This window comes from Thalassophryne amazonica, chromosome 5 (assembly GCF_902500255.1).
Source record: "Thalassophryne amazonica chromosome 5, fThaAma1.1, whole genome shotgun sequence".
NCBI lineage: Eukaryota > Metazoa > Chordata > Actinopteri > Batrachoidiformes > Batrachoididae > Thalassophryne > Thalassophryne amazonica.
In genome coordinates, this window is record NC_047107.1 from 119,233,528 (window position 1) to 119,260,998 (window position 27,471).

At 42.2% G+C, this 27,471-nt stretch overlaps 1 protein-coding gene across 3 annotated transcripts in view; it reads left to right on the top strand.

The window, feature by feature from the left end:
* antxr2a (ANTXR cell adhesion molecule 2a) overlaps positions 1-4,404 on the top strand; it is a 154,919-nt gene extending 150,515 nt beyond the window's left edge. For all 3 annotated transcript variants that reach the window (XM_034171194.1, XM_034171193.1, XM_034171195.1), the window contains one exon: positions 2,174-4,404. In XM_034171194.1, the coding sequence (XP_034027085.1) occupies positions 2,174-2,212 (39 nt within the window). In that variant the 3' untranslated portion in view covers positions 2,213-4,404. The remainder of the gene's footprint in view (positions 1-2,173) is intronic.
* The last annotated feature ends 23,067 nt before the right edge of the window (positions 4,405-27,471 follow it).

Here is a 27,471-nt window from a genome sequence, read left to right on the forward strand (position 1 = left end):
CAGAGGAGCTGGAATGGGTTTGACCGTATTGTGTCGCACCTGCGTCACCCTCACACCATATCGTCCTGCCGCTCTGCAGAGAACACTTCTTCTTTCAGCGATTTCTTCCCCCCACACCGTAAAACCCATAAAATCCACTCAACTTAGCCGCTCTGATGGCCGCGGCCAAAACAGCATCTGATGTGCCTTATTTGTTGACTGTGTGAGATTAGTTGCAGAGGGTACACGTCGAGGGGTTTACCATGCAGAGATGGAGCGAAGCCCCCACCCCTCCCTCAAACACCCACCAGCGCTGCCAAATACTGAGAAATGGAAGATTCTCCAGCTTGTCTAAAGCCCTCGTCACAGTCAGCCCGGGCACACTCGTGTGCCCAAGCCAGACTGCCGTGCAGATTCTGTCTGCGCTCCCGCGGCAGAAGATCTGGCTGCTGAGCTCGGCGTTCATGCTCTAGCTTTTTGGTCATTTGTGCCTCGGCGTGAAGCGTGGTGGTGCAGTATCCGACGCATCAGAGTTAATTACAACGGCAGCGATTGTTGAGACAACTGGTCCAGGATGGATGGAAGCTGAGAAGGGACAGAAATGTTAAAATGGGCAGACAGTTTGAATCTACTTACAAAGGTTTAAATAATTGTAAAACCAGAATCAGACCAGGTGTGTTTGTTTATTGACTGAGACAGATTTTAGAGTTGATTCTGGAGGTCATGTAGACCTGGCGTGATGAAGACCTGGTAGGTGGACAGCAGACTGTTGACCACACTGGTGTTTATGGTGGACTCCCGGCTGTTTGGCGATTAGACGTTGTTGTGAACACTCCTGTGTTTCCGCTCATTTAAACTGAACTAAAACAGCCCAAGGTATCGTCACAATTAGATCTTCCATCCAGATCCTGATCCAAACTCTGGTACTACCAGTTGCACAATCTTGACAAGTCTTCCTCATGTACTGTCCCTTTGAACCAGACACTTCAAGTAGTTGTCTAAGGCTGATTCTCCTACTTGGATGTTTGAGGTCTCCCTTTCCCAGGGTTCTGGTGGCTGGTCCTCCAGTCTACTGTGAAACGCTCCAGAGATCTGTGGTGCTGGAGCAGAGCTCCTCCATGTGGAGAGACATGCTGTTATTTTGGCGTTGCAAACAACCAGGTATCATCTGCATAGACTGGAAGGTGGGACTTGTTACCCTACATTGGAAAGGACAGGGCGATTACCCGGACGGCAACAAGTACAGCTCAGCAACAGCACACCGCGCAGAGTGGCAGGAAAGGTGCTTATAAGGATTATTCTAAACAGGATTCAGACCCAGTTAGTGCCCACTCAATGAATGGAGCCGTCTGACTTCACGGCCAAGAAGTCAACTGTAGACCGTACTGACACCTCTCTGTGTGTGTGTGTGTGTGTGTGTGTGTGTGTGTGTGTGTGTGTGTGTGTGTGTGTGTGTGTGTGTGTGTGTGTGTGTGTGTGTGTGTGTGTGTGTGTGTGTGTGTTGTTTGAGGCTGGGGTGGCCGTGTGTGAGGAGGTATTCGCTGTGTGAGAGCTCCCTCTTTGTGTCAGTTGTTCCACTGTTGGTGCTGCTGAATCAAAACTGCTGTCAGAGCACACGTGCATGTAAACGTGCACGTTTACCAGCTAAACTGAAAACAGATTTTATTTCATTTTATTTTTTTTAATTTGGTTTTATCAAAAGATGTGTAAAATTGGGGTTTGATCAGAGGTTTGATTATTGACCTCAAACAAAAATTTTCTTTTCTTTAATTTTTCTTCAGCAGTCAGAAATATAGACACACCTGTTTACAGTCCCTTAAATGTTTCCTTTATTTATTTGCTGTATCCTTTAATCCTTTTATTGTAATTTTATGATCTGGCAGAGTGTCGGGGAGATATTGATTCACCTGATTGATTGATTTTTGAATAATGTTATTGGCTTACACCTTCACGTTTTCTTGTTCTGTGCAAAAATCTAAAACTAAAAAAAATCCTTATAAATATCAAATAATTTATCATTTGTTCCACAACTTCTTATTTTTCTTTATTTGTTAAAATTTTCTTGTTTTAGCTAATTAGTTCTTATATTGATTTATACTGTATATAATGTGTGTTTCAGTCAGAGACTTTGATTCTTTGTCAAACCTGCAGTCAGACCTTAATGTTTGTATTTTTGTCTGTTTTTTATTTTCAGGGTCGCTGTATTAATTTCAGCCGCGTGCCGCATGAGTAGACGAGTGGGATGCTGGTGTGAAGATGTGCTGATGGTTGAGAACCAAACGTTTCAGGTTTTTGGAGATTCTGCAGCTGAAGCCACTATTTGTTCACTCTGTTCAACCTCGTACACAGAGCCGTCGGTTTTCAGACACATTTGAAGTTCACACAGCAACATTAATAACACCCTGTCATAATTTATTTCCTGCCATTAAAAAAAAAAACAACTTTTTTTTCTAGCCCTGGAGTGTGGCACTCAGACTTGGTTCGGCCTCTTTTTATGGACAGACGGAAGCCATCTTTAAAAAAAACAAACAAACTCAGAGAAAGCAGTTGTATGCCGTTGGCGTGGAACTCGGAATAATCCCACCAGCCCTCACGAGTGTAGAAGTCCATCGCCTTTTGGCAATGTTTCACCAACAAATCCTGTCCAACTTCAGCAGCGTTGGTCACCCGGCGGCGGCGGTGCTCTGACTGGCTGATCCTGTCGTTTTATCACCGACAAGTGCACACTCATGACATTGTAGACAAGATGCCCCAAGGTATGGGACACCACCAAGACTTTGCCCTTTCAGGGCTTTTTTTTAAAAAACACCTTCCTTTCATTATGCACTTGGGACGAGGAAGTTAATAGAGCGTTATTCACCGCCGGTCAGCCCGATGACCACGGTGGGCTTCGTTTGAGAGATTGATGCCTGAAGAGCTTGACGCGGCACCGGGTGTTTTGGGCGCAGTCTGCTCCGTGCTCAGTAATGCGTAGCATATAAACAGGCCAGTCTGCTCACACTGTGTAGATATAGATCCAGCCGCCGCGCCACTCCCACTGCCTGAATCCTCTGCGGGTGCCCGCCGCGTCACAACTCAGTGGTCCTCTGAGCCGGCGAATATCAAAGTTTAATTAAAATAATTAAAGGCAACAGCAAGCAGCAGCCTGTGAAGACTTGGCTGTCTCTTTTTTATGTCTTTTGACATTGAATGACCTATTACTGCCGTACAGCGAGGGGAGAAAAGAGGACACGGTACCATGGCGACAGCGCACCGTGTCCAAAACGCAAACCCAAAGCAGCAGATGCGACGGACGGATAAGTATTGTTCATTTCCAGAAACTACACCCCCTGTTCTCCTCTCGCCTTGTCCCCCAAAAATATGAACTTCTATATATTGTTGATTTGTCAAGCGCGCTGTCATGACGCCAATCCCAAATGATGGCGTGAGCGGAAACACCGTGGGGGAGGAAAAGGGGGCAGCAGCTGAAGAAAAAGGCTCGAATGATCCAGTCACTTTGTATTGGGTGCTTCAGATGCAAAATGGATATTCAAGTCGAAACCTGACAAAGCGCGCCGGCTTTGACGGGAAGCGGTATAGACAATGACCAGTGGCTGGGTCAGTGGGATGTCTCCGTGCGGGCAGGGGAGCTTATCAAGTGACACTAAAAATAAGTTCAACAACCATCAACTTTTAGGGGGAGTGGGCGAGCGTCTCACATTCGGTGGGCACGTGGGTAAACAAGGCGGGCGGGGCGCGTCACGCATGTCTAATGTCTCCCTTTGTTTCCATCGGATGGTGGATCGCCAAATCTTCGGGGTGCGCTGGTGTTTATGTTCGGCTCTAGCATAATTTTACACGCTGACATTTAAATGACTAATCAGCCGCTTTCTCGCTGTTTCAGATCACTTTTTTATTTTTTTATACTAATGAGATATTTTTGCAGAAGGCATCTCGCTAATGATACGTCACCCGGTTCAGCTTTTGTACTTTTATTAAAAAAAGAATAAAAAAAAAAAATAAAGTTTTTAAATGTCTGATGAAAGAAGATATTTTTATATTTCTGCACTTTTGTGTGTTTTAGCACCTGATAGTGTTTCAGTATTCGAGTCGTTTTCAGAACTCGCTCGTGCACGATGATGCTGCCGCCTCCACTTCACTTCTGAATTTGATTTTGATCTTTGCATTGTTTTCTCAGTTAATTGAAAATACTGAATTGTAATTTTGCATTCATTTAACTTCAGTTTGTACAGTTTTAATCATCACTTTTTGTATTCATGTTGCACCAAGAACTCTGGTCTACAGCCAAAGTGCTTCTGAAATAAATATCGTCAAAATTGACTGATTTTGGCTCACTGAGAATGAAAATGATGATTGAAATTGTTGATCAGCTCTAGTTTTTAAGATATATTAGTGTGATGCTACTAAAGGTTAACATATAAAACCTTTTGTTGTTTTATTTAATGTTACATAAAGAGAACAGGTGAAATATATTTTATTACATAAAAACAGTCAGCGAAACATGAAAAGACCCATGTTTATTTATCATGAAAATTCTAGGATCAACACAGTATAATTATATACATTTAAAATGAAAAAAAAAACACCTTTAATATCTTGGAAACACCAGCCATTCAGACATTTTGTTGTCATATTTGAATTCAGCCAAAATCCATAATAAATTCCACATTTTATTTCTGAAGCACACAACCTCTAAAAATTTGTGGACCAGTGGACTCTTTAACCAAAAAAAAACTTTACATTTCAGTTTTTTTTTTAAAGGAGTTTTTACACTGTTTTATGTACATTCAGATTGTTTCTGCTGGTTGAATACTCGTATACGCCGAGTGAAATGTGAGCTGTGTTTTGTTGTTTTTTTTTTGTCTGTTTTTAGCGTGTGCGTGTGTGTGTGTGTTGGGGTGTACATGCTGAAGGCCATCTTTAATTGGGCCCTTACAGATTTATAGGGCCCGACAGGGAACCTGATTATACAGTGTGTGTGTGTGTGTGTGTGTGTGTGTGTGTGTGTGTGTGCTGAACAGTGGACAGTGTGCACACTCTCTTGTGTAGTCTCTGCAGGCACAAACATACAAACAGGATTCCTTCGAGGGTTTCAGCACCCCCCAAAATCAGCTCCTGTATTAATGTAAAAATTTGCACTTGTACATGTTGACGTGTGTCGACCCGCCGACTGAGCCGTTTACAGCATTTTTACACGTAAAAGCAACATTTTAGATTTGTAGATTTCTACAAAAGCATTCTGACTCAGCAGTATCCAGCGATGACTTCAAATCATCATTTAAGATGTCTGTTAATTAAGGCCACACTCACTGGTCTTTTGTACCATTTAGAACAGCAGAAATTACAAAAAACAAAAGTCCATCATAGGTGCCAAAGGGGTCAAAAACAACAGTCAAAAAGAAAATACCGTCATTTTTAAGCAGACCTTCAAAACCAAATTATTTATTTTCACCACTTCATATCCAATTTAATAGCAATGTAGAATTAATGTTAATAATGTCTGGTTTAAAACATTTATTATTTTTGTTGATATGGATCATTTACAACTTTTGAAATTTAGATTAAAATACATAGAATATTTTACAGCGGTTATTAACCAGTACACAATAATCAGTCATGTGTTTTACATCGTTAAGTGTGGTTGAAGTTGTTAGTGTCGCTGGTGTAAAAGGGGACCCGTTTTCTCTGCGTTGCTTAATAGATCCAAGATCACCTGAATGATCCAGGATCTGCTGATGACAGCCACGCCAATCCAGTTTGTTGGGTATTTGACTGGTTTCGGTAAGCTGGGAGTCGAACATACAAGATGATTGATTGTTGGTTATTAATGGGTGTTTGTGGAGGGGGGAGTTCAGGTCCATCGTGATTTAAATTAACACACACAGATATTAAAATGAATATAGTATATATAATATTATTAATATCAATCAATCAATCAATTTTTTTATATAGCGCCAAATCACAACAAACAGTTGCCCCAAAGCGCTTTATATTGTAAGGCAAGGCCATACAATAATTATGTAAAACCCCAACGGTCAAAACGACCCCCTGTGAGCAAGCACTTGGCTACAGTGGGAAGGAAAAACTCCCTTTTAACAGGAAGAAACCTCCAGCAGAACCAGGCTCAGGGAGGGGCAGTCTTCTGCTGGGACTGGTTGGGGCTGAGGGAGAGAACCAGGAAAAAGACGTGCTGTGGAGGGGAGCAGAGATCGATCACTAATGATTAAATGCAGAGTGGTGCATACAGAGCAAAAAGAGAAAGAAACAGTGCATCATGGGAACCCCCCAGCAGTCTACGTCTATAGCAGCATAACTAAGGGATGGTTCAGGGTCACCTGATCCAGCCCTAACTATAAGCTTTAGCAAAAAGGAAAGTTTTAAGCCTAATCTTAAAAGTAGAGAGGGTGTCTGTCTCCCTGATCTGAATTGGGAGCTGGTTCCACAGGAGAGGAGCCTGAAAGCTGAAGGCTCTGCCTCCCATTCTACTCTTACAAACCCTAGGAACTACAAGTAAGCCTGCAGTCTGAGAGCGAAGCGCTCTATTGGGGTGATATGGTACTACGAGGTCCCTAAGATAAGATGGGACCTGATTATTCAAAACCTTACAAGTAAGAAGAAGAATTTTAAATTCTATTCTAGAATTAACAGGAAGCCAATGAAGAGAGGCCAATATGGGTGAGATATGCTCTCTCCTTCCAGTCCCCGTCAGTACTGTAGCTGCAGCATTTTGAATTAACTGAAGGCTTTTTAGGGAACTTTTAGGACAACCTGATAATAATGAATTACAATAGTCCAGCCTAGAGGAAATAAATGCATGAATTAGTTTTTCAGCATCACTCTGAGACAAGACCTTTCTAATTTTAGAGATATTGCGTAAATGCAAAAAAGCAGTCCTACATATTTGTTTAATATGCGCTTTGAATGACATATCCTGATCAAAAATGACTCCAAGATTTCTCACAGTATTACTAGAGGTCAGGGTAATGCCATCCAGAGTAAGGATCTGGTTAGACACCATGTTTCTAAGATTTGTGGGGCCAAGTACAATAACTTCAGTTTTATCTGAGTTTAAAAGCAGGAAATTAGAGGTCATCCATGTCTTTATGTCTGTAAGACAATCCTGCAGTTTAGCTAATTGGTGTGTGTCCTCTGGCTTCATGGAGAGATAAAGCTGGGTATCATCTGCGTAACAATGAAAATTTAAGCAATACCGTCTAATAATACTGCCTAAGGGAAGCATATATAAAGTGAATAAAATTGGTCCTAGCACAGAACCTTGTGGAACTCCATAATTAACTTTAGTCTGTGAAGAAGATTCCCCATTTACATGAACAAATTGTAATCTATTAGACAAATATGATTCAAACCACCGCAGCGCAGTGCCTTTAATACCTATGGCATGCTCTAATCTCTGTAATAAAATTTTATGGTCAACAGTATCAAAAGCAGCACTGAGGTCTAACAGAACAAGCACAGAGATGAGTCCACTGTCCGAGGCCATAAGAAGATCATTTGTAACCTTCACTAATGCTGTTTCTGTACTATGATGAATTCTAAAACCTGACTGAAACTCTTCAAATAGACCATTCCTCTGCAGATGATCAGTTAGCTGTTTTACAACTACCCTTTCAAGAATTTTTGAGAGAAAAGGAAGGTTGGAGATTGGCCTATAATTAGCTAAGATAGCTGGGTCAAGTGATGGCTTTTTAAGTAATGGTTTAATTACTGCCACCTTAAAAGCCTGTGGTACATAGCCAACTAACAAAGATAGATTGATCATATTTACGATCGAAGCATTAAATAATGGTAGGGCTTCCTTGAGCAGCCTGGTAGGAATGGGGTCTAATAAACATGTTGATGGTTTGGATGAAGTAACTAATGAAAATAACTCAGACAGAACAATCGGAGAGAAAGAGTCTAACCAAATACCGGCATCACTGAAAGCAGCCAAAGATAACGATACGTCTTTGGGATGGTTATGAGTAATTTTTTCTCTAATAGTTAAAATTTTGTTAGCAAAGAAAGTCATGAAGTCATTACTAGTTAAAGTTAATGGAATACTCAGCTCAATAGAGCTCTGACTCTTTGTCAGCCTGGCTACAGTGCTGAAAAGAAACCTGGGGTTGTTCTTATTTTCTTCAATTAGTGATAAGTAGAAAGATGTCCTAGCTTTACGGAGGGCTTTTTTATAGAGCAACAGACTCTTTTCCAGGCTAAGTGAAGATCTTCTAAATTAGTGAGACGCCATTTCCTCTCCAACTTACGGGTTATCTGCTTTAAGCTACGAGTTTGTGAGTTATACCACGGAGTCAGACACTTCTGATTTAAAGCTCTCTTTTTCAGAGGAGCTACAGCATCCAAAGTTGTCTTCAATGAGGATGTAAAACTATTGACGAGATACTCTATCTCCCTTACAGAGTTTAGGTAGCTACTCTGCACTGTGTTGTTATATGGCATTAGAGAACATAAAGAAGGAATCATATCCTTAAACCTAGTTACAGCGCTTTCTGAAAGACTTCTAGTGTAATGAAACTTATTCCCTACTGCTGGGTAGTCCATCAGAGTAAATGTAAATGTTATTAAGAAATGATCAGACAGAAGGGAGTTTTCAGGGAATACTGTTAAGTCTTCTATTTCCATACCATAAGTCAGAACAAGATCTAAGATATGATTAAAGTGGTGGGTGGACTCATTTACTTTTTGAGCAAAGCCAATAGAGTCTAATAATAGATTAAATGCAGTGTTGAGGCTGTCATTCTCAGCATCTGTGTGGATGTTAAAATCGCCCACTATAATTATCTTATTTGAGCTAAGCACTAAGTCAGACAAAAGGTCTGAAAATTCACAGAGAAACTCACAGTAACGACCAGGTGGACGTTAGATAATAACAAATAAAACTGTTTTTTGGGACTTCCAATTTGGATGGACAAGACTAAGAGACAAGCTTTCAAATGAATTAAAGCTCTGTCTGGGTTTTTGATTAATTAATAAGCTGGAATGGAAGATTGCTGCTAATCCTCCGCCCCGGCCCGTGCTACGAGCATTCTGACAGTTAGTGTGACTCGGGGTGTTGACTCATTTAAACTAACATATTCATCCTGCTGTAACCAGGTTTCTGTTAGGCAGAATAAATCAATATGTTGATCAATTATTATATCATTTACCAACAGGGACTTAGAAGAGAGAGACCTAATGTTTAATAGACCACATTTAACTGTTTTAGTCTGTGGTGCAGTTGAAGGTGCTATATTATTTTTTTCTTTTTGAATTTTTATGCTTAAATAGATTTTTGCTGGTTATTGGTAGTCTGGGAGCAGGCACCGTCTCTACGGGGATGGGGTAATGAGGGGATGGCAGGGGGAGAGAAGCTGCAGAGAGGTGTGTAAGACTACAACTCTGCTTCCTGGTCCCAACCCTGGATAGTCACGGTTTGGAGGATTTAAGAAAATTGGCCAGATTTCTAGAAATGAGAGCTGCTCCATCCAAAGTGGGATGGATGCCGTCTCTCCTATCAAGACCAGGTTTTCCCCAGAAGCTTTGCCAATTATCTATGAAGCCCACCTCATTTTTTGGACACCACTCAGACAGCCAGCAATTCAAGGAGAACATGCGGCTAAACATGTCACTCCCGGTCCGATTGGGGAGGGGCCCAGAGAAAACTACAGAGTCCGACATTGTTTTTGCAAAGTTACACACCGATTTAATGTTAATTTTAGTGACCTCCGATTGGCGTAACCGGGTGTCATTACTGCCGACGTGAATTACAGTCTTACCAAATTTACGCTTAGCCTTAGCCAGCAGTTTCAAATTTCCTTCAATGTCGCCTGCTCTGGCCCCCGGAAGACAATTGACTATGGTTGCTGGTGTCGCTAACTTCACATTTCTCAAAACAGAGTCGCCAATAACCAGAGTTTGATCCTCGGCGGGTGTGTCGTCGAGTGGGGAAAAACGGTTAGAGATGTGAACGGGTTGGCGGTGTACACGGGGCTTCTGTTTAGGGCTACGCTTCCTCCTCACAGTCACCCAGTCAGCCTGCTTTCCCGGCTGCTCGGGATCTGCCAGGGGGGAACTAACGGCGGCTAAGCTACCTTGGTCCGCACCAACTACAGGGGCCTGGCTAACTGTAGAATTTTCCACGGTGCGGAGCCGAGTCTCCAATTCGCCCAGCCTGGCCTCCAAAGCTACGAATAAGCTACACTTATTACAAGTACCGTTACTGCTAAAGGAGGCCGAGGAATAACTAAACATTTCACACCCAGAGCAGAAAAGTGCGGGAGAGACAGGAGAAGCCGCCATGCTAAATCGGCTAAGAGCTAGTAGCTACGCTAAGCTACGCTAATATGTGAAGTTTAAGTCCATCGTTGAAACTTGACAATCAAACCTGCTCCGGGATAGTTTCACCCCTACAGGTGTCCAGTAACCATTGTGGATCACATCAAATCACCAACGATTTCATCCAGCTAACACAATAATCTTGTTTAAAACCAGTTTATGTCTAAACAGCAAATAAGCAAATATATTTGTGACACGCAACAAGCCACAATTTAAGAATGTTCAGCAAATGACATTTGAAAACTTGTAATCATTTTTCAACATGTTGCTGGTGTAACGGCGGAAATGACCAGTCATGTGACTTTGTGACCAGTCATGGTTGGGGGAAGGATGACAAAGGTGGAAAATACAACACAAACAACTCCAAACCACACAACCTGTGGAAGGAAGCAAGAAAAAGTTTTTGTTTTTATTTCAGAATTTGTTTCTTCAAGTTTGCAGGAGTAATAAGTGAGTTGTGAAACTCTAATAAGGAATCAACTCTGCTGATATTCCAATAAATACACTCTACGTAAAGCAAAGATAAATAAAACAGGACAAAAGGACACCGTGACAAAGCAATCAAAGGACGAATTTTAACTGTGAAATAAGGATATATATAAATAGAATATATAAAGATTAAAAAATGAGTGTAACACAAAAATAACCAATATAACAAGTAAAGATTTAAAATGATAATTATCTTTTGGGAGGAGGGGGGCAGGGTTTTTTGTTTGTTTGTTTGTTTTACTTTCAATGCTTTAAGCACCTTTAAATATGTGCAAAGATAAAACTTTTATTGTTAAAAACAAAACATGTTATTGTTTTAAATAAAAATTTAACAAGGAAATATTCTGTAATTCAAATCTTTCAAATATTTGTTGTCATGTTGTCATTGTCACTTTTTGTTGGCATTTCACTTATCGTTTGTGCACGCTGGATCCTTTTCACACGTCACACTCCCATTCGAGCTTTTAGGCGTCGCAATCGCTGAAGAGACTCCAAGAAGTTAAAGAAAGAAACAAGAAAAAAGTGATTGTTGAATTACACAAATGTTTAAAGAAGCTCAAAATACAAATCTTGTGCATCACAAGCCAAAACAAAAACATCACATGTTCAAAAAAATTCCCAAAATAATTAATACAATTTAAAAAAACAAAACAAAAAAAACCCCTACAATTTGAGAATTTATTCATTTTGTTAAGAATTTCATTTTGAAGTTTATGTTCTTACTTACTAATGTAGCACTCACAAGAGTGCAGAGCACAGCCACACACACACACCTGCAGGCCAAGTGACACAGATTTCCATATTAGTCTGGATCAAATTGTGGTCAACAATCAGCAACATAACACACAAAAAAATATTTAAAACGCAGTGTTTCACGATTGAATTTATGGAATGTACCCGGCCCAAACACACAGAGCCTTAGCAGCCTGTCACTTTGTTTGTACTGCAGCCAAACCACCACTAGGTGGTGCCAAAGCAAATCTGTGAGCTCCTCAGTAGATTTATGTAGCAGTTAGCTTCAGTTTGTTTTTGAAAGAACCTAACTTGACTAACTAAACTATAAATAAATGTGAATTGTAAAACATGACAATTGCAGAAATGAAGCTTGTTGAAACTTTTTGAATTTTTTTCTATTTTGCTACGGTTATAATGTCTGCTTTGAGTCATTGTGATAATTCTTAAAAATATGAGTGTGAATGACGTCTATCGTTGTCCAAATAAATCAAATACAAAAAAGACTTAAAAATCGGACATTAACATTTATTGATTATAAATTCACAATATTTTTGCCAACAAATACAAAATAAAATACATTCTGGTCAATTGTAATTGTTTGGTTGCTTTTGTATTTGTTTTTCTTCAGTTTTTAAAGGTGATGTGTGAATGAAAAATAAAATAAAAAATAAATATTTGTAACTATTCAACTGTTTTCATGTAATAAACATTAGCTTGTGTTTGAGTCTTTAGCTTGTGTTTGACGTTAAAGCACAATGAGCTTTTAAACTATGTTCAAATTGAGTCCTGGATGAGGATCACACCATCAACCTGCACTGAGTTTTTCTTTTAACAACATCTTCTACCGCTTAATCCAATTAAGGGTCGCGGGGGGCTGGAGCCTATCCCAGCAGTCATAGGGTGTGAGGCGGGGTACACCCAGGACAGGACGCCAGTCTGCCGCAGGGCCACAAACAGACAAACAAACACAGACACACCTACACGCACACCTAAGGACAATTTAAAGATTCCAATCCACCTAACTCGGATGTCTTTGGATGTGGGAGGAAATCGGATCACCCGGAGGAAACCCACGCAAACACGGGGAGAACATGCAAACTCCACACAGAAAGGCCACGGGAATTGAACCCACAACCTTCTCGCTGTGAGGCAACAGTGCTAACCACTAAGCCACCGTGCCGCCACAGATGTTTCCAGTTTCATTAAAGTGTAAGTTAAGTCCCTTCGGCTGCTTCCTTATTTTTACTCGGGGTCGCCACAACGGATCCAAAGTGGTTCTGCATGTTGAATTGGCACAAGTTTCACACACGCTGGATGTCCTTCCTGACACAATGGAGAGATGTGGCAGGGGTGAGGTTTGAGCCAGGAACCTTCTGCACTGAAACCAAGCGCACTAACCACTTGGCCACCATCCCTGCCAAGTTTCATTAAAGTGGATTCTTTCAATTTTATCGCACTGACAGACAGTCGGTGGCGGTGGTGGCGGCCTACCATCTTTGGAGAAGGTAATTATTGCTTCTGATCCGTCAGCTAACACAGTTTTTAGAATAAACGTGGCACATGAGGTGATGAATTGGGGCAAAAGCATCGGAAGCTCTTTGCATTCAATTTTTTTTTTTTTTACGAGTATATTAACATTTCGCATCCAAGAAAATGGCGAGTAAACTCTTAAATCCGCCCTGAGCTGTGCCACAAGGTTCTGTTTTTGCAATTTGATGGAGGGGGCTTAGCCACCATAAAATTTCAACCTCGACTTCCCCTGATAGAGTTTCTCTGGCGGATCGGACTTAAGCAGCTGTTGCCCCTAAAAGCCCGTCTGGCTTCACGGGTTATCTCGATTTGCACAGTTGTCACTGAAATTTAGGTAAGTGTGGGATCAAATGGTGCAATTCGTAACCTTTCGGAGCCTGAGTCCAGACCCTGTCGGATCCAGAGGGTGGTCCAATCTTGCTAAGAACAGCTTGTTAGAGTTGACACTTGATTTTATGCATTGTATTTCTGAGAGCATTACCAGTAAATCCCCTTCTCAGGCGATACGGAGGGCTGCTGCTTGCTGCCGGCGGAATGCAGGTGGGAGGATTAGGCGAGCTTGACGGTTCGGGATTTTGTGGCTTTATCTTGATGCTCATTTTCTGTGAGCTCGCTGTGAAGTTTCAAAGCCCAATATACAATATATGCTGATACAGATTTAGGACTCCTGTAAGATGATTAGACTTTATGTCAGTGATGGTGTACAATTACTTCAAGAGAGCAGCGAGGAAGCAGAAACCCGCGTATGTGTTTGTAATATAAGTCAAATCATGTTATACATGGATATTGGACAGTTGCGTTCAGTAAAATATACCAACAGATGAGCTCATCTCCTCAAATAGTTTCAGCTTAGAAAACAGCGGGACAAAGTAACTGCAGGTGGACTTAAAGTAGAATTTGAGATTTATTTAAACTTAAGCCACCAGTCCTCAAACAAAATTACAGTCAAATTAAATTCAATTTCTTTATACACGGTGCCAAAACAAATGGCTGATAGCATCAGTGTACAGATTCTAAGTCCTATACTCTCATATAGGCCCTGAGTCCCGTTTGTGTTGGTATTATCTCTGGGATTTATCATTTCAGTACCCATTTCCAGCTGGGTGGACTGGAACAATGCAGATTGTGTTGTCCAAAGGCACAGACTGGTAGCACAAGTGGAATTCAAACCTAGGCCTATATATTGGTACGCCAGGTCATTACCCATTGAGTTACCTGCTCTACCTTCTGTATGTGCATACATCAAAATCTGTTCTCTACGTTTAACCCATCCTAATTACTTGTTAAACACACGCCCAACCACTGGGGTGGAATCAAACCATGGTCCATTTTGCTGTGTGGCAAGAGCAGTGGTGGGCATAGTTCTGCTAATTAGCAAAGCTAACTTTTTTGTTAGCAGATTAGCTTTTCAGCTAACTTCAAAAACCATCAGCAGACCAACTAGCATCCGCTAGATTTAGTTCCACTAACTTAGTCCGCTAACGTTTTTTTGCTGGCATAGTTAATAGCGGTCAAAAACATTTGTAAACCCTAAAATCATACATGTTGGTTCCTGTCTGCTACATGTTTTGCAGCAGTCAGGTAGCTGTGAGGAGCTGAGCTCAACTCTACACCAGCAGAAGGGTTTGACTTATGGTTTTGATTTATAAACCAAATTAATCCAAATAGTTTATCTACATTAATGTCAACTCTATCATTTTTACAAAGTGAAAATATAGCACATATCTTTTCATTTTAAAATAATGCGCTAATTCTGAAGGTTTGAACATTAACACACACAAATGCCAAAAGGCATTATGAGAAAATGAGCCTCTGCTCATCACTAGTAGATGGCAGTGTTCTATGAATTTTGACCCATCTACTGGATGGCATTGTGAATAGCACCCGCCCAAATATCACACAGTCGTTGCGCTGAATCACACTTAAACAGAATTTTCAGTTTTTCAAATGCCTTTTTCTTACAAGTAAAACATGACATATTTTACAAATACACACATTTGTAAAAGCCAACACACACGTGTGTTTTGGCTTTTACATACAACCAGCCGTGGCTCATTTTCCTGTAATGCCTTTTGGTATCTGTGTGTGTTAATGTTCACCTTCAGAATTAGAGCATTATTTTAAAATGAAAAGATATGTTATATTTTCACTTTGTAAAAATGATAGAGTTGACATTAATGTAAATAAACTATTTGGATTAATTTGTATCTTTTAATTTAAAATTAAAAGATACGTGTTATATTTTCACTTTGTAAAAATGACAGTTAACATTAATGTAAATAAACCATCCACATTAATTTTGTTTATAAAACAAAACCATAAGTAAAAGCTGCTTTGCTTTTCATGACTTGTGCCTCACGTCCGGAGCACTGCATGTTGAACATAAATGACTCTTCCTTACAGCAGTGGGCAGGGCGCACAAAGACAAGCGTTGATTCATTGGTTGTGTTGGGTTTGTGATCGTCTTTGATTCTAATCAGAAGCGTTGGCGGTACTTAAATTCAAAACTGGCTTGTCAGTAGCTGAGAGTGTACCAGAGAAAATACCGAAAGTTAGCAGTTAGCTGTAGCTTCCACTAAATTTTTTTAGTGGTTTATCGGTTTAACATTATAAAAGTTACATTTTCAGTTAGCAAAGCTAAGTTTTTGGTTAGGTGTGCCCACCACTGGGCAAGAGAGCCACCATGTTGCCCATAATCATAACACAACTCACCTCAATGTGCTAGAGCAGGACTGCCCAAAATTGTTCCTGGTGGGTACCGCCTTTAGATGTTCTCTAACTCCCTGCTCCGCCTGAGTCTCTTTTGCTTGGTCAGGGACACTTAGCAAATCATAAGCTGGGAACCAGTTAAAAAAAAGAAAAAACAAGTGTGAGTAGTAGCAGGTTGACATGAAAACATGGGCTAAGTCCTTTCCAGGAGTTGGGTTGGACAGCCTTGATCTAGACCTTCACCCAGTCCAAGAACAGGCACTTTAAGGACAGCGACGAGGAAGAACAGAGCGGCCATCCACTTGGCCATACTAACAAAAACCACAACTCAATGTTGACATTACAAGTAGTGATCGAATTGTTCCCATTTAACGACCAGCCGGCTTAGTCAACTATCAATGATGGGATACAGTAGATGATGAGACAACTAAACCAAACTAAGCCTGTGTTTTGCTCTTGAAGTTCCAACACAGCCTCAAGAACTTCAACAGCGATGATGCCACAATATGTCAAATCTAGAATGGTCTTCTGAGTGGGAACCTGACAATGCTGACACTTTACTCAGTCTACCCCGTATGTGCCGGTGTACCTAGGACTCCTCCATCCTGGCTGTGATGTCAGTCTGTGTCTGTATTGTCTCCAGTGTATGGATATCATCACACGGATTACCTAGCAGGATTAGCACGCTCACCTCAGTACCAACGGTCACCCAGCTAGAAACCACATGGCGGCCGACCTCCCCTTTATTTTTGGCTTTGTGTCATTACAGTTTATAAGATATCAATACAGGTGTTTATATATATATATATATATATATATATAGTGCATTTGGTCATCTTCTTCAGTCAAATGTTTGTTTTTAGGAGAAAAAATTTAAATCTTAAATTGTGGTCTGCCTTCAAAATGATCCTGTGTCATATTTGCATGTTTTCTCTCTCATTTATTTATTTGTGGACAAAAACAAACAAAGCTCTTCACAGCAAAGTGATTTTGCACCTAACCTGTGCACGCTCACACGAGCTCCTGCCAGCTATGAAATAATGAAGGTCCAACATGTGCTGAAGCTCCGCGGGGCTCCGCGGACTCAGACGATCCAGATCACCTGTGGGCTCGTCTGGATCCTGCTAATGATAAACCTGCAGCACTCTGACTGTGGGCTCATGGCGGTGCTGCTCCAGTCCAAAACAGCCACCACCACTGCCACTGATGGACGACCCTCTGAGCCAATGGGGAGGCTGTGTTTCAGGAGGGAGGCAGGTCCGTGGCGGAGCCGGGTGGAGTCACCTTGCCGGTGGCATTTGGTGTGGCACTTTAATGAATGCAGGCTGGAGGTGTTTCTATGTGATCATGTCACGTTTCCACGCAGTGGAGGCAGCAGATGTTAGAAAATGCTGCTAATGCTGTGGATCGTGTCTGAGGGTGCAGTGAGCAGCGCTGACGCTAGCCACAACACAGCCGCTCAGTCCGCGTGCAAAACTACTTAACAGATCTAAGGAAAAAAAAAAATACAAGTTTAAAAGTTTATTCTTTCTGCAAAATCTCACATTCAGTTCAAAATACCTTTAGTTTAAAACATCTGGACTGAAAAGGACAAAGGTGAGTTTGGCCGACATCATAATTCGACTGTTTGACACTTTTTTAAGTTGATAAAGTCTGTCAGTAAATTTTAGCCTCGCGACTTGTAATTTGATCCGTTTGGAACATTCCAGTGTATACATATATTTTTTTTCCATTTGTCGGGTTTCCTGAGCAGAGCGGGTAGCTCAGGTGGATAGAAGACAGACTACCGAAATGTAGACTGTACTTGTCTACGAGAAAAACATATTGTTAAACTGTCCACCCAGCTGTAAATGGGACCAGCCTTCCCTGGGAAATAACCTGCAGTGGACTGGAGTTCCATCCAAGGTGAGTCATACACTCTCATCTGCTTCACACATCCAAATTTGAAGACAAGCGCTGGTACCAATGGATCTCAGGGCCTACATAGAACTTTCAGGAGCTAGAGGGACAGTTTCCCTGAGAAGGTGCACCTCTGTAAATTGGAGTTTGAGAATGTAGCTTTAAGTTGTCACACATTATCACTTGTGTCCACATGAGAAGCACAGAAGAAGAAGAAAGCCACATTACCATCGGACCGGTGTTTCTTTCTGAATATCATACCATGAACAGTATGAGAGTCTGCAACTCCTGGACGGGACACCGGTCCATTGCAGCTTACTTCCCCAAACAAGGCAGGGACCACTTTACAGCTGGGTGTACTGGGACAATTTCGATGAAGTATTTTTTTTTCTGTGGACAGGTACAGTCTGCATTTTGGTACACCAACTGGGACAATGCAGATAATGACTGGAGGATATACCTGGTATCAAATCACAGTCTAGGTTGTTCATCCCAGTCCTATCTCATGAACAATGTGTCTGGTTGTAAACATGTTACACCCAAAATACACCCTTGACTAATTAAGTGACAAAATACAACCTGACGATGAGTAAAGACCAAACTAGATCTGGATACGTCCGACTTCAGATTTTGCATCAAGGTCTGAAGTCGGACGTATCCACCTATCTTTTCTTGAACCGTACAGACAGGACCTGGTGCCACCTCACCATTACCGGATCCTCGGTTAGATTCCAAGTTTTAATGTGGATTCTCTCTCTGTATTTCTGTTTCTTCTTCCCACAGTTCATAAACAGTTTAGCTGGTGCATTGTACGTTGGCTTAGCGATGGTCCGGTCATCTGTGCAGGATGGGTTCCGCCTCCTCCCAGTGTATGCTGGGATACGCTCCAGCCTGCTGTGCCCACACAGGATGAGAAGAACTTGGATGGATGTACCCACGTTGGATGATGGGTCTTCTTTAGCACAATGTCAGTAAATGTTTTAAGCTATTTTCAGTCTGTTGCAGACATCAGCACCTCATCTAAATGATGAAATGTGAAGTCTGTTTGGGCCTCATTCTCATCATTCCAGAGATGTGTCCTGGAAGATCACTGTTTGAAACGGTAATCATAACTCGGGATGGCGTCCTCAGGGAACCGGGATATTCCATCATCCGTCATCATCCGTATCTTTGTCCATGGAGGGATTGTCAAATTTCATTTGTGCATTGTGAACTTTGACATTTCAGTGATCCCTCGCATTGTCATGGCTCTTGTAGGGATGCAGGAGAAAGCAGCCCCAGATGTGAACTGGGCCTGGGGCTAACCTGAACCCTATACCAGCCCCAACCTGGACCACGTTCTTAACACCTTCTGTTTTCTCTTCTTATCTGTCGTTTTATATGCCCTGACATCACTGGGCGGTTTTCTAGAAGTAAATGGTAAATGGACTGCATTTATATAGTGCTTTTTCATCTGCAACAGACGCTCTAAGCGCTTTACAATAATGCCTCACATTCACCCCAATGTCAGGGTGCTGCCATACAAGGCGCTCACTACACACCAGGAGCAACTAGGGGATTAAGGACCTTGCCCAAGGGCTCTTATTGATTTTCCAATGAGGCTGGGATTTGAACCAAGGATCCTCTCGTCTCAAGCCCAATGCCACTAGACCATCATCTCTCCTTTAGAAGTGCCAAAGTTGCGGTAGCGGCTCGCTAAAGTTGTATGGTTGAAGATGGGAGTGGACCTGGAGGACTGAGCCTAATCTGTTTACAGCTAAAGTACATCAGGAAATGTATTGATGATGTCACTATTCATCCCAATTAGAAACCCTGGCTGAATGGAGTGGTGCCGCGCATCCTGACGGTGAGGGACACTGCCTCAGATCAGGAGGCACATTGACATTGAAAGTAGCAAGGAGGAGTCTGGAGGCTGTCATTAAGATAGCAAAAAAATAACTATGCTCTCAAAAATACAGGGTCATTTTTCTGTGAATGACCCCCGGAGCACATGGAAGGGTATTACAACCATCGATTACAACAAGAAAGATGCTGAATCCCCCCAGACCCATCTCGGCTAGATACTCCTAACACATTCTAAGCCTGCTTTGAAGCCACCAACCCCTACCCAAGTCCAGCTCCAGGCTCACTGTTCCATCAGGTTGTCAGCAGAGGTTGTGGAGAGCACAATAAAGCACATCAACCTCTAGAAAGAAACAGGCCCAGACAACATTCCGAGAAGGGTTCTAAGGGACTTACTATCTGTCCACAGGGGTGTGGACAGATGTCTCTAACACCTCCCTCTCCCAGGCTGTGGTGCCAGCGTGTCTTAAGACATCTAACATCATCCCCGTGCCCAAAAGTGCAGCAGTAAAATGCATGAAAGTTTATCTTCTGGGTAGCTCTTACTACAATAACTATGGAATGCTTGAGTGACTGATCATTGGCCCATATAAAAAAAGAACATTGACATCAACTTGGACCCACATCAGTCCATCTACAGAAAGAACCGCTGTGTGTTGGATGCATTGTCATTAGCCATTCACTCTGCTCACTCACCTCGAGAGTGGAGATTCTTATGTCAGACAGCTGTTCCTGGATTTCAGTTTGGTTTTTAACACGATCATTCTGCAGACACTGGCCAACAAACTCCTGCTGGTCAAACTAACACCGTCCGTTTACAATTGGGTAGTGGACCTTTTGACACACTGGCCACAGACAGTCAGAATTCATGGTGTCTTCTCTTCCCCAATCACCCTCAACACCGGCTCCCCCCAGGGCTATGTTCTGGGCCCCCTGCTGTTCACACTGTTCACAAACCACCACATGGCTAAACATCCAGGTGACTGTGTTGTGAAATTTGCAGACGACTCAGTGGTGGTGGGACTGATATCCGACAATGATGAGTCCTTGTACCGGCAGAAGGTAGATGATCTGGTGTACTGGTGTGGGGGCAATAATCTCAGCATCAATGTGGGAAAGACAAAGGAGGTGGTTGTGGATTTGGAACAGTGGTGGAAATGGTATATAAAGTTATATATAGATATAGATATAAAGTTTGAAATACCTTGGAGTCCATATTTCCAGGGACTTGACATGGACCATCAACTCCACTAACATCATTAAGGACGACCAACGTCTCTACTTCCTCAGGAGGCTGAAGCAGGCCGGCATCGACACCCCTGTGCTGACAGCTTTTTTACAGGTGTGTGGTGTGGTGGAGAGCTCACTCACCTTCTCCATCACCACCTGGTGCGAGAACTGTTCTGCTCCTGACAGGAAGCCACTTAGAAGATCACTTGCTGCAGCTTCCCTTCCATTGAGGACATTTATGTCAGCAGGTGCAGCCTGCATCATGGGGGGTACCACTAATCCGGGCCACAAACTATTTCAACTGCCCCCCTCGGGCAGGAGATTGCGTAGCATCATGGCAAGAACAAGCACGCTCAAAGGCAGCTTCTAACCAGAGGCTGGAAGACCGGTCAGCTCCAGCACTTACTGACCACTGCACTTTAAATGACTGGCTTTAGCCCGTTCCCGCTGTGTGGGTCTTTGTATGACTTCATGCTTGTTTGATTCTTGCGCTAGACTATTTAGGACATAATGCCACTGGTCCCGGGGACAAATTTTGTTTGCATGTGAAACATGTAAATGACAATAAAGGAACCTTGAACCTTGTTATTGCATGTTGCATGGTACAGTTCAGAATGTTACATCATCAAACTGTACAGTAGATCACATTTCTGGACAACAGTGATCTTCACACGCTGCCTCACCACATTTATAGACCGTGACCTTCTGGGATCCATATCTGTGGAAGTGACGGGGTTTCAGTTAGTTGGTCAGAAGAATATCTCCAGAGGATAAAAGGAAGTGTTGATTGACCGTTTCTACAGTTTTCTACAGATATACTTACCACACAGACACACACACACACACACACACACACACACACCACACACACACACACACACACACACACACACACAACACACACACACACACACACACACAGTAGTTTTGCTGGTAAGTTCAGCAATTAGGAAGAAAGGTCGAAATCCAATCCTTGATCCTGATTCCAGCATCAATGAACATCCGATCTCTTTGGTGAGGATTAAAGATCAGGATCTACAGTAGAGATGGGAACTGTTGAGATTTTATCAATATCAATACTAATTATCGGTCTGATTCTTTTTTTATTTTTATATCAATTTTTAATCCATTTTCTGTGTGGAAAATTGTTGATTTACGCTAGACTGTATATGTGCTGGACAAACCCTGCGTGAATTCACTTGTAACTCTAGATGTTTCAAAGCTCCAAAAGTGCAACTCTGGGTGTCGCCATGGTGGCCATACTTACTCTGCCTACATCCTGCTCATCTCATCATCAACCACTTTTCTGGGTTCAGGTCGCAGGGGCAACAGCTCCAGCAGGAGATCCCAGACTTCCCTTTCCCATGCCACATTGACCACCTCTGACTGGGGATCTCGAGGCGTTCCCAGGCCACTCGAGGCGTTCCCAGGCCAGTGTGGAGATATAATCTCTCCACCTAGTCCTGGGTCTTCCTCGGGGTCTCCTCCCAGATGGATGTGCCTGGAACACCTCCCTTGGGAGATGCCCAGGAGGCATCATTACCAGATGCCCACACCACCTCAGCTGGCTACTTTCAACACGAAGGAGCAGCGATTCTACTCCGAGCTCCCCATGGATGACTGAACTCCTCACCCTATCTCTAAAGGAGACACCAGCCACCCTCATTTCGGCTGCTTGTACTCGCGATCTAGTTCTTTCGGTCATGACCCAACACTTATGACCATAGGTGAGAGTAGTTACGAAGACTGACCAGTAGATCGAGAGCTTTGCCTTTTGGCTCAGCTCCCTTTTTGTCACAACTGTACAGTAGAGCGAATGCAATACCGCCCCTGCTGCGCTGATTCTCCGGTCAATCTCATGCTCCATCGTCCCCTCACTCGTGGAACAAGACCCCGAGGTACTTGAACTCCTTCACTTGGGGCAAGGTCGTATTCCCTACCTGGAGAAGGCAATCCATCGGTTTCCTGCTGAGAAACCATGGTCTCAGATTTAGAGATGCTGATCCTCTCCCAGCCGCTTCACATTCGGCTGCAACCGATCCAGTGGGTTTTGGAGGTCACGGCCGATGAAGCCAACAGGACCACATCATCTGCAAAAAGCAGTAATGAGACTCTGAGCCCACCGGATGTAGGAGAACCACTCTCTACATCCTGCCTAATCCATAATTGGGTAAAAAGGTGGAGCCCCAAATTTGACACATCTTACAGTTACCAACAAATTAAAGCCAACTGTACAACCTTGATTTAGGTGTTTATTAAAACATATTTTGGCGGATTCGGCTGTGATTTTCATGGTGGTTTATTGTCATGCGGGATTACTGTGGTTACCGAAAAATTATGAACAGTGTATTTCCTCAGTAATTGTGGTGCAAACTGGACCTAACATCATCAAGCTACTGATAGCTTAACTGTGCTAACATGCAAAAATTAAATAACACAAAAGACAGAAATACTGTAGCACAGATGTCTTAGATGATCCACCTGGACAATTAATCACACAACAAGCTTTATTATTATAGCTATTTGTAATAAAATACCCAGAAAGGACAAAACATGGTCCTCCACAACAGCTAGCACCACAGCTGTTAGCTTCTGTGCTGCCGGAGTCCTCTAATGCAGCTCAGCCGTACAACACCACCTATTACTCAATGTGACCATGCCCTTAATTATACATATGTTTATTGCTTAAAATGTCTTAAACTCATGAGTTCCAAATAAAAAAATTCATCCCCTGTACAGCTGTCATGGAGGACAACTATCTGTAGAGACCAAGATCAGGCTGTAAACATGTTTCTCTTCAAAAGTTGGGACATTTTAACATGGATATCTCTGGGAATCTACACGATTTTGGAGCCAACTTCAAGCAGCTGTTCAGAGTATTTTTTCTTGCTCCGGGTGGTTTCCTTTTTGACATTCGGAGGTTGTGGGCTCAAGATTTCACAGGTTTTCAGTATCAGTCCAGATGTTTTTTATGTTATGTTGTACGGAGTTTGGCACCATGATGTCACATCTGATGTCATCATGCATAATTTTTTTTCAATGTTGAACTGTCTGAAAAATATGGTGGCATTGTTAAGTGGAACTGTTAACATGTCAGGTGTACGATTCCCGTGAACTGAAAAATGTGGAACCTGCTCTCTCTCAAACTGACACCGGTTCACGATTCCCATCCCAAATCCCAAAAGTTACAAATCAAAAATGATTGGTTTGGATCAAAGATGAGTGATCACAACTGAAGGCCAACAAAGTAAGATCAAAGACAGATGAAAGGTCAACAATCAGCATGTGAGGAGGTCGATGGGTCAACGCGGCTGTAAGCAGAAAACTGGATTTCTTGGAAGAGGATTCGGTCCTGTGATATTCCCTTGAGTTCACACTGTAAATGATTGACAGATAGGTCCTGTCACATCAGGTTGTTTGGTCACACCCCACAGTGTGTTCCAGCGGACCTGGACAGTTCCTTTAAAGTCACCGGGCGGCATTCGTGTTTGTGGATTTGATTTCATCCGTCATCATGCTGAATTATTTTCGTCATCCTCAGACTCTGCTGTTGGACTTCACCCTGTTTTTGTTTTTTACTCTGCAGCTTCTCGTCTGCTGATGGATGAAGCATCTGGCAGAGCCGACGCCCGAATCTCACCCAGACCACCAGAGGGATGACGGATCCCAAACTCTGTTTACATCCACAGTCAGCCGGCCGAGCATGCACAGTCCTCCCACAATCCACTTCTCTGGGTGGCTGGCATCGTTTAACATTACGATATTTTCCCCATGTTTGCCGGCGGATGATGAGCCTCTCATTGCTCCGCCTGTGCCAGATGAATCATAAACCTATACCATATGCCCTCGCAATTTGCTGATGGGCCCAAGCTGTTTTGGTGGATATAAAATCCGCGGATTATGGAGGTTTGATCCGCAGTGAATGAACACAGAGGAGAACGGCGGCGTGGAGACGGTGTGGGTGGAAAGGTGGAGGCCGGTCCTCCCCGTGCTTTCTCCTGATTGGTCCACAGATGTTTTGGAAAGGTAGAAGGCGTTGCTGCTCAGACAGTTTAATCTCCAAAAGGCCGCCAGGAATCAGCTCAACCTGCTGGTTTCCCACAAACAAATAATCATTCTCTGCACACAAACAACCGCATGTTTGTCACCTCGTCCCTGGGCTCGAACCGCACTAATTGACAGCACCGTCAAAAACAAAGGACTAAAGACTTCAGGGATTTCACTGCTTATTGATTATTACTGGCAGATTGATCCTGATATCTGTTTAATTGCAAAACGAGAGGTGTTCCACAAAGCTGCGGGAACATTACCACAACATGGACTTAAAAGATTACTGTGCATTAGGAAATCTTTTGTTTTTCACAAAAAAACAGCAATTTTAGTAAAATATGTTAATGTTGAATAATTGCTGCACCGTCTATGGCAGGACTGGTTGAGGCGTTGACAAGGTCTTTAAACGTTCAACTGTTTATCAGCGTTTATAAGTTATTCTTTCTGTTTGGTGTCGTCCTTATTTTGCAGGTTGTTAATTCAATAAATCTGCAGTCATTTATTTGACGATTGAGGCTCAATCTTACATCCGGCCTAACGTGGCAGCATTGCTAGTTTTCAGCCAACGCCCTGTGCCTTACTTGGCACTTAGGTTAGGCATTGTGAAAACGGTAAAGTGGGTTTGGGCACGGCCTTTAGATCTTAAAGATATGGTCTTAAGTTGCAGGGATACAGGAGAAGTAGGCCCAATGCGAACCCTGCCCCAGGTGTAAACTGGGCCTAGGTCTAACCCAACCTCTACCTTACCCCTAACCCAGGCTGACTTTTCAAGCTGGGCAGAGTTTTGAATCCAGGCTGAGTTGTCATTTTACCAGTTGCAGCATCTCAATTTCATATATTAGAGTCCTCTTGTCAGAGACATTTATAGCCAACGGGCAAAACAATGGTAATAATGGAATTGCTTTTTGAGGGTGATGTTTTCAGAATGGGTTATTACTGTTACTGAACTTTGTCAGTTTGACTTAGACTCCAGTACAAATACTGTGTACTTGGAAATTCATACAGTGCATCCGGAAAGTACTAAGCGCTATGCTTTTTCCATATTTTCTTATGTTACAGCCTTATTCCAAAATAGAGTGTGTGTGTGTGTGTGTGTATATATATATATATATATATATATATGAGTGTGTGTGTGTGTGTGTGTGTGTGTGTTTTCCTCCTCAAAATTTCAAAATTCTACTCACAACACCCCATAAAGACCAGATTAAATTTTTTTTTTTTTTGCAAAGTTTCTGTGAAGGCTCTCAGTTGTCCAGGTGGTTTCCATAGTAGAGAAGCTTGAATCTTTGACTGGACTGGGTTGCTTGATGCGGGGACATTTCACTTCTAATCGCAGAAGCTTCCTCAGCTAAATTTCTTTCTCTGGTAGTCTGACTTCTGTCTTGACCCTTTCTCTACAAGAGTCTCTACAATGTTTTTTGCAAATCTATTAAAAATAAAAGCCTAAGAAATTCCATGTACATAAGTATTCACACCCTTTGCTCAATACTTTGTTAATGCACCTTTGACAGCAATTACAGCCTCAAGTCTTTGTGAATATGAGGTCTCAAGCTCGGTGCAACTAATCTTTGGTGGTTTTGTTCATTCTTTGCAGCTTCTCAAATTGTTTCAGACCAAAGACCACTTAGCCAATTAAAAAATCCTTGTAGAATAACTCCCCCCTTACAGACCACCAGTGTTCCACGGACCACCCATTGATAAAGGCTGCCTTAAAGATACAGTTTGTAGGATTTAGTGTCATCTAGTGGTGGATCTACTCGTCACGATGGACTTAATTTAATCGGAAAATTTGCACTATTAAAATGTATTTGCTCGTCTGTCACAGTTTGGCCTTTTAAGTCAAGCTTTGTTGTAAACATTGAATATTAATATTCTGCATATTTAAAAGTAAACTTTCAAGGTCTCTAAGAACTAGAAACTAGTAGCCTGTTTATTTATTTATTTATTGGATATTTATCTTGTGTGAAAAGTTTTTTTTAAACCTATTAACTAGCAAAGAGGATCAACTTGTTTTTAAATTTTGTTTAAAATCATGAGAGTTAATTTCAGGCCGTACACAGTTTTGTAGAAATACCTCTTGAACCATTTGCTTTTTTTTTTTTTTTTTTTTTTTTAATGATTTTAACTTTGTAAAGGTCACGTGAACTCAAACCTTTGGTACTTTTCAACACTTTATGGAGTAATTACTTAAACGAGCGTAGGAGCGCCGCTCGGTGCCGTAACTCAAGCTAACAGCACGTAGACGAGATTACCTCGTACTTTTAATTGAGTGGGTTCAGAGAAGCTCCGACTTCTTACTTTTTATGAGTCAGAGTCTCTTAACGGCACACTGCAGTAATTCGATAATCATTTTCATTTGGTGGAATGCTGACGATCAGTCTGATGGATGACTTCATCAATCCTTATCCCTCGCCGTCTGATTGGCCGCGACTCCGAGTGCAGTCGTGAGGCCGTGAATCGTGTCTTTATGAATCACATTCCGACTCCAACTTGATTATGAGCTATTGCAGCAGGGAAATACAGTCACACTTGATATTCATTAAGATGAGTGCTACTGCCAGCGTTTACAATGCTTTGTGACAATAAATTTTCCATTTGCATGAAAATGGGCTCAGAAATTTAAATGGAAAAAAAAAAATACAGTCTCGCTTGTTGTAGCTCAATTTGGCAGTGAAA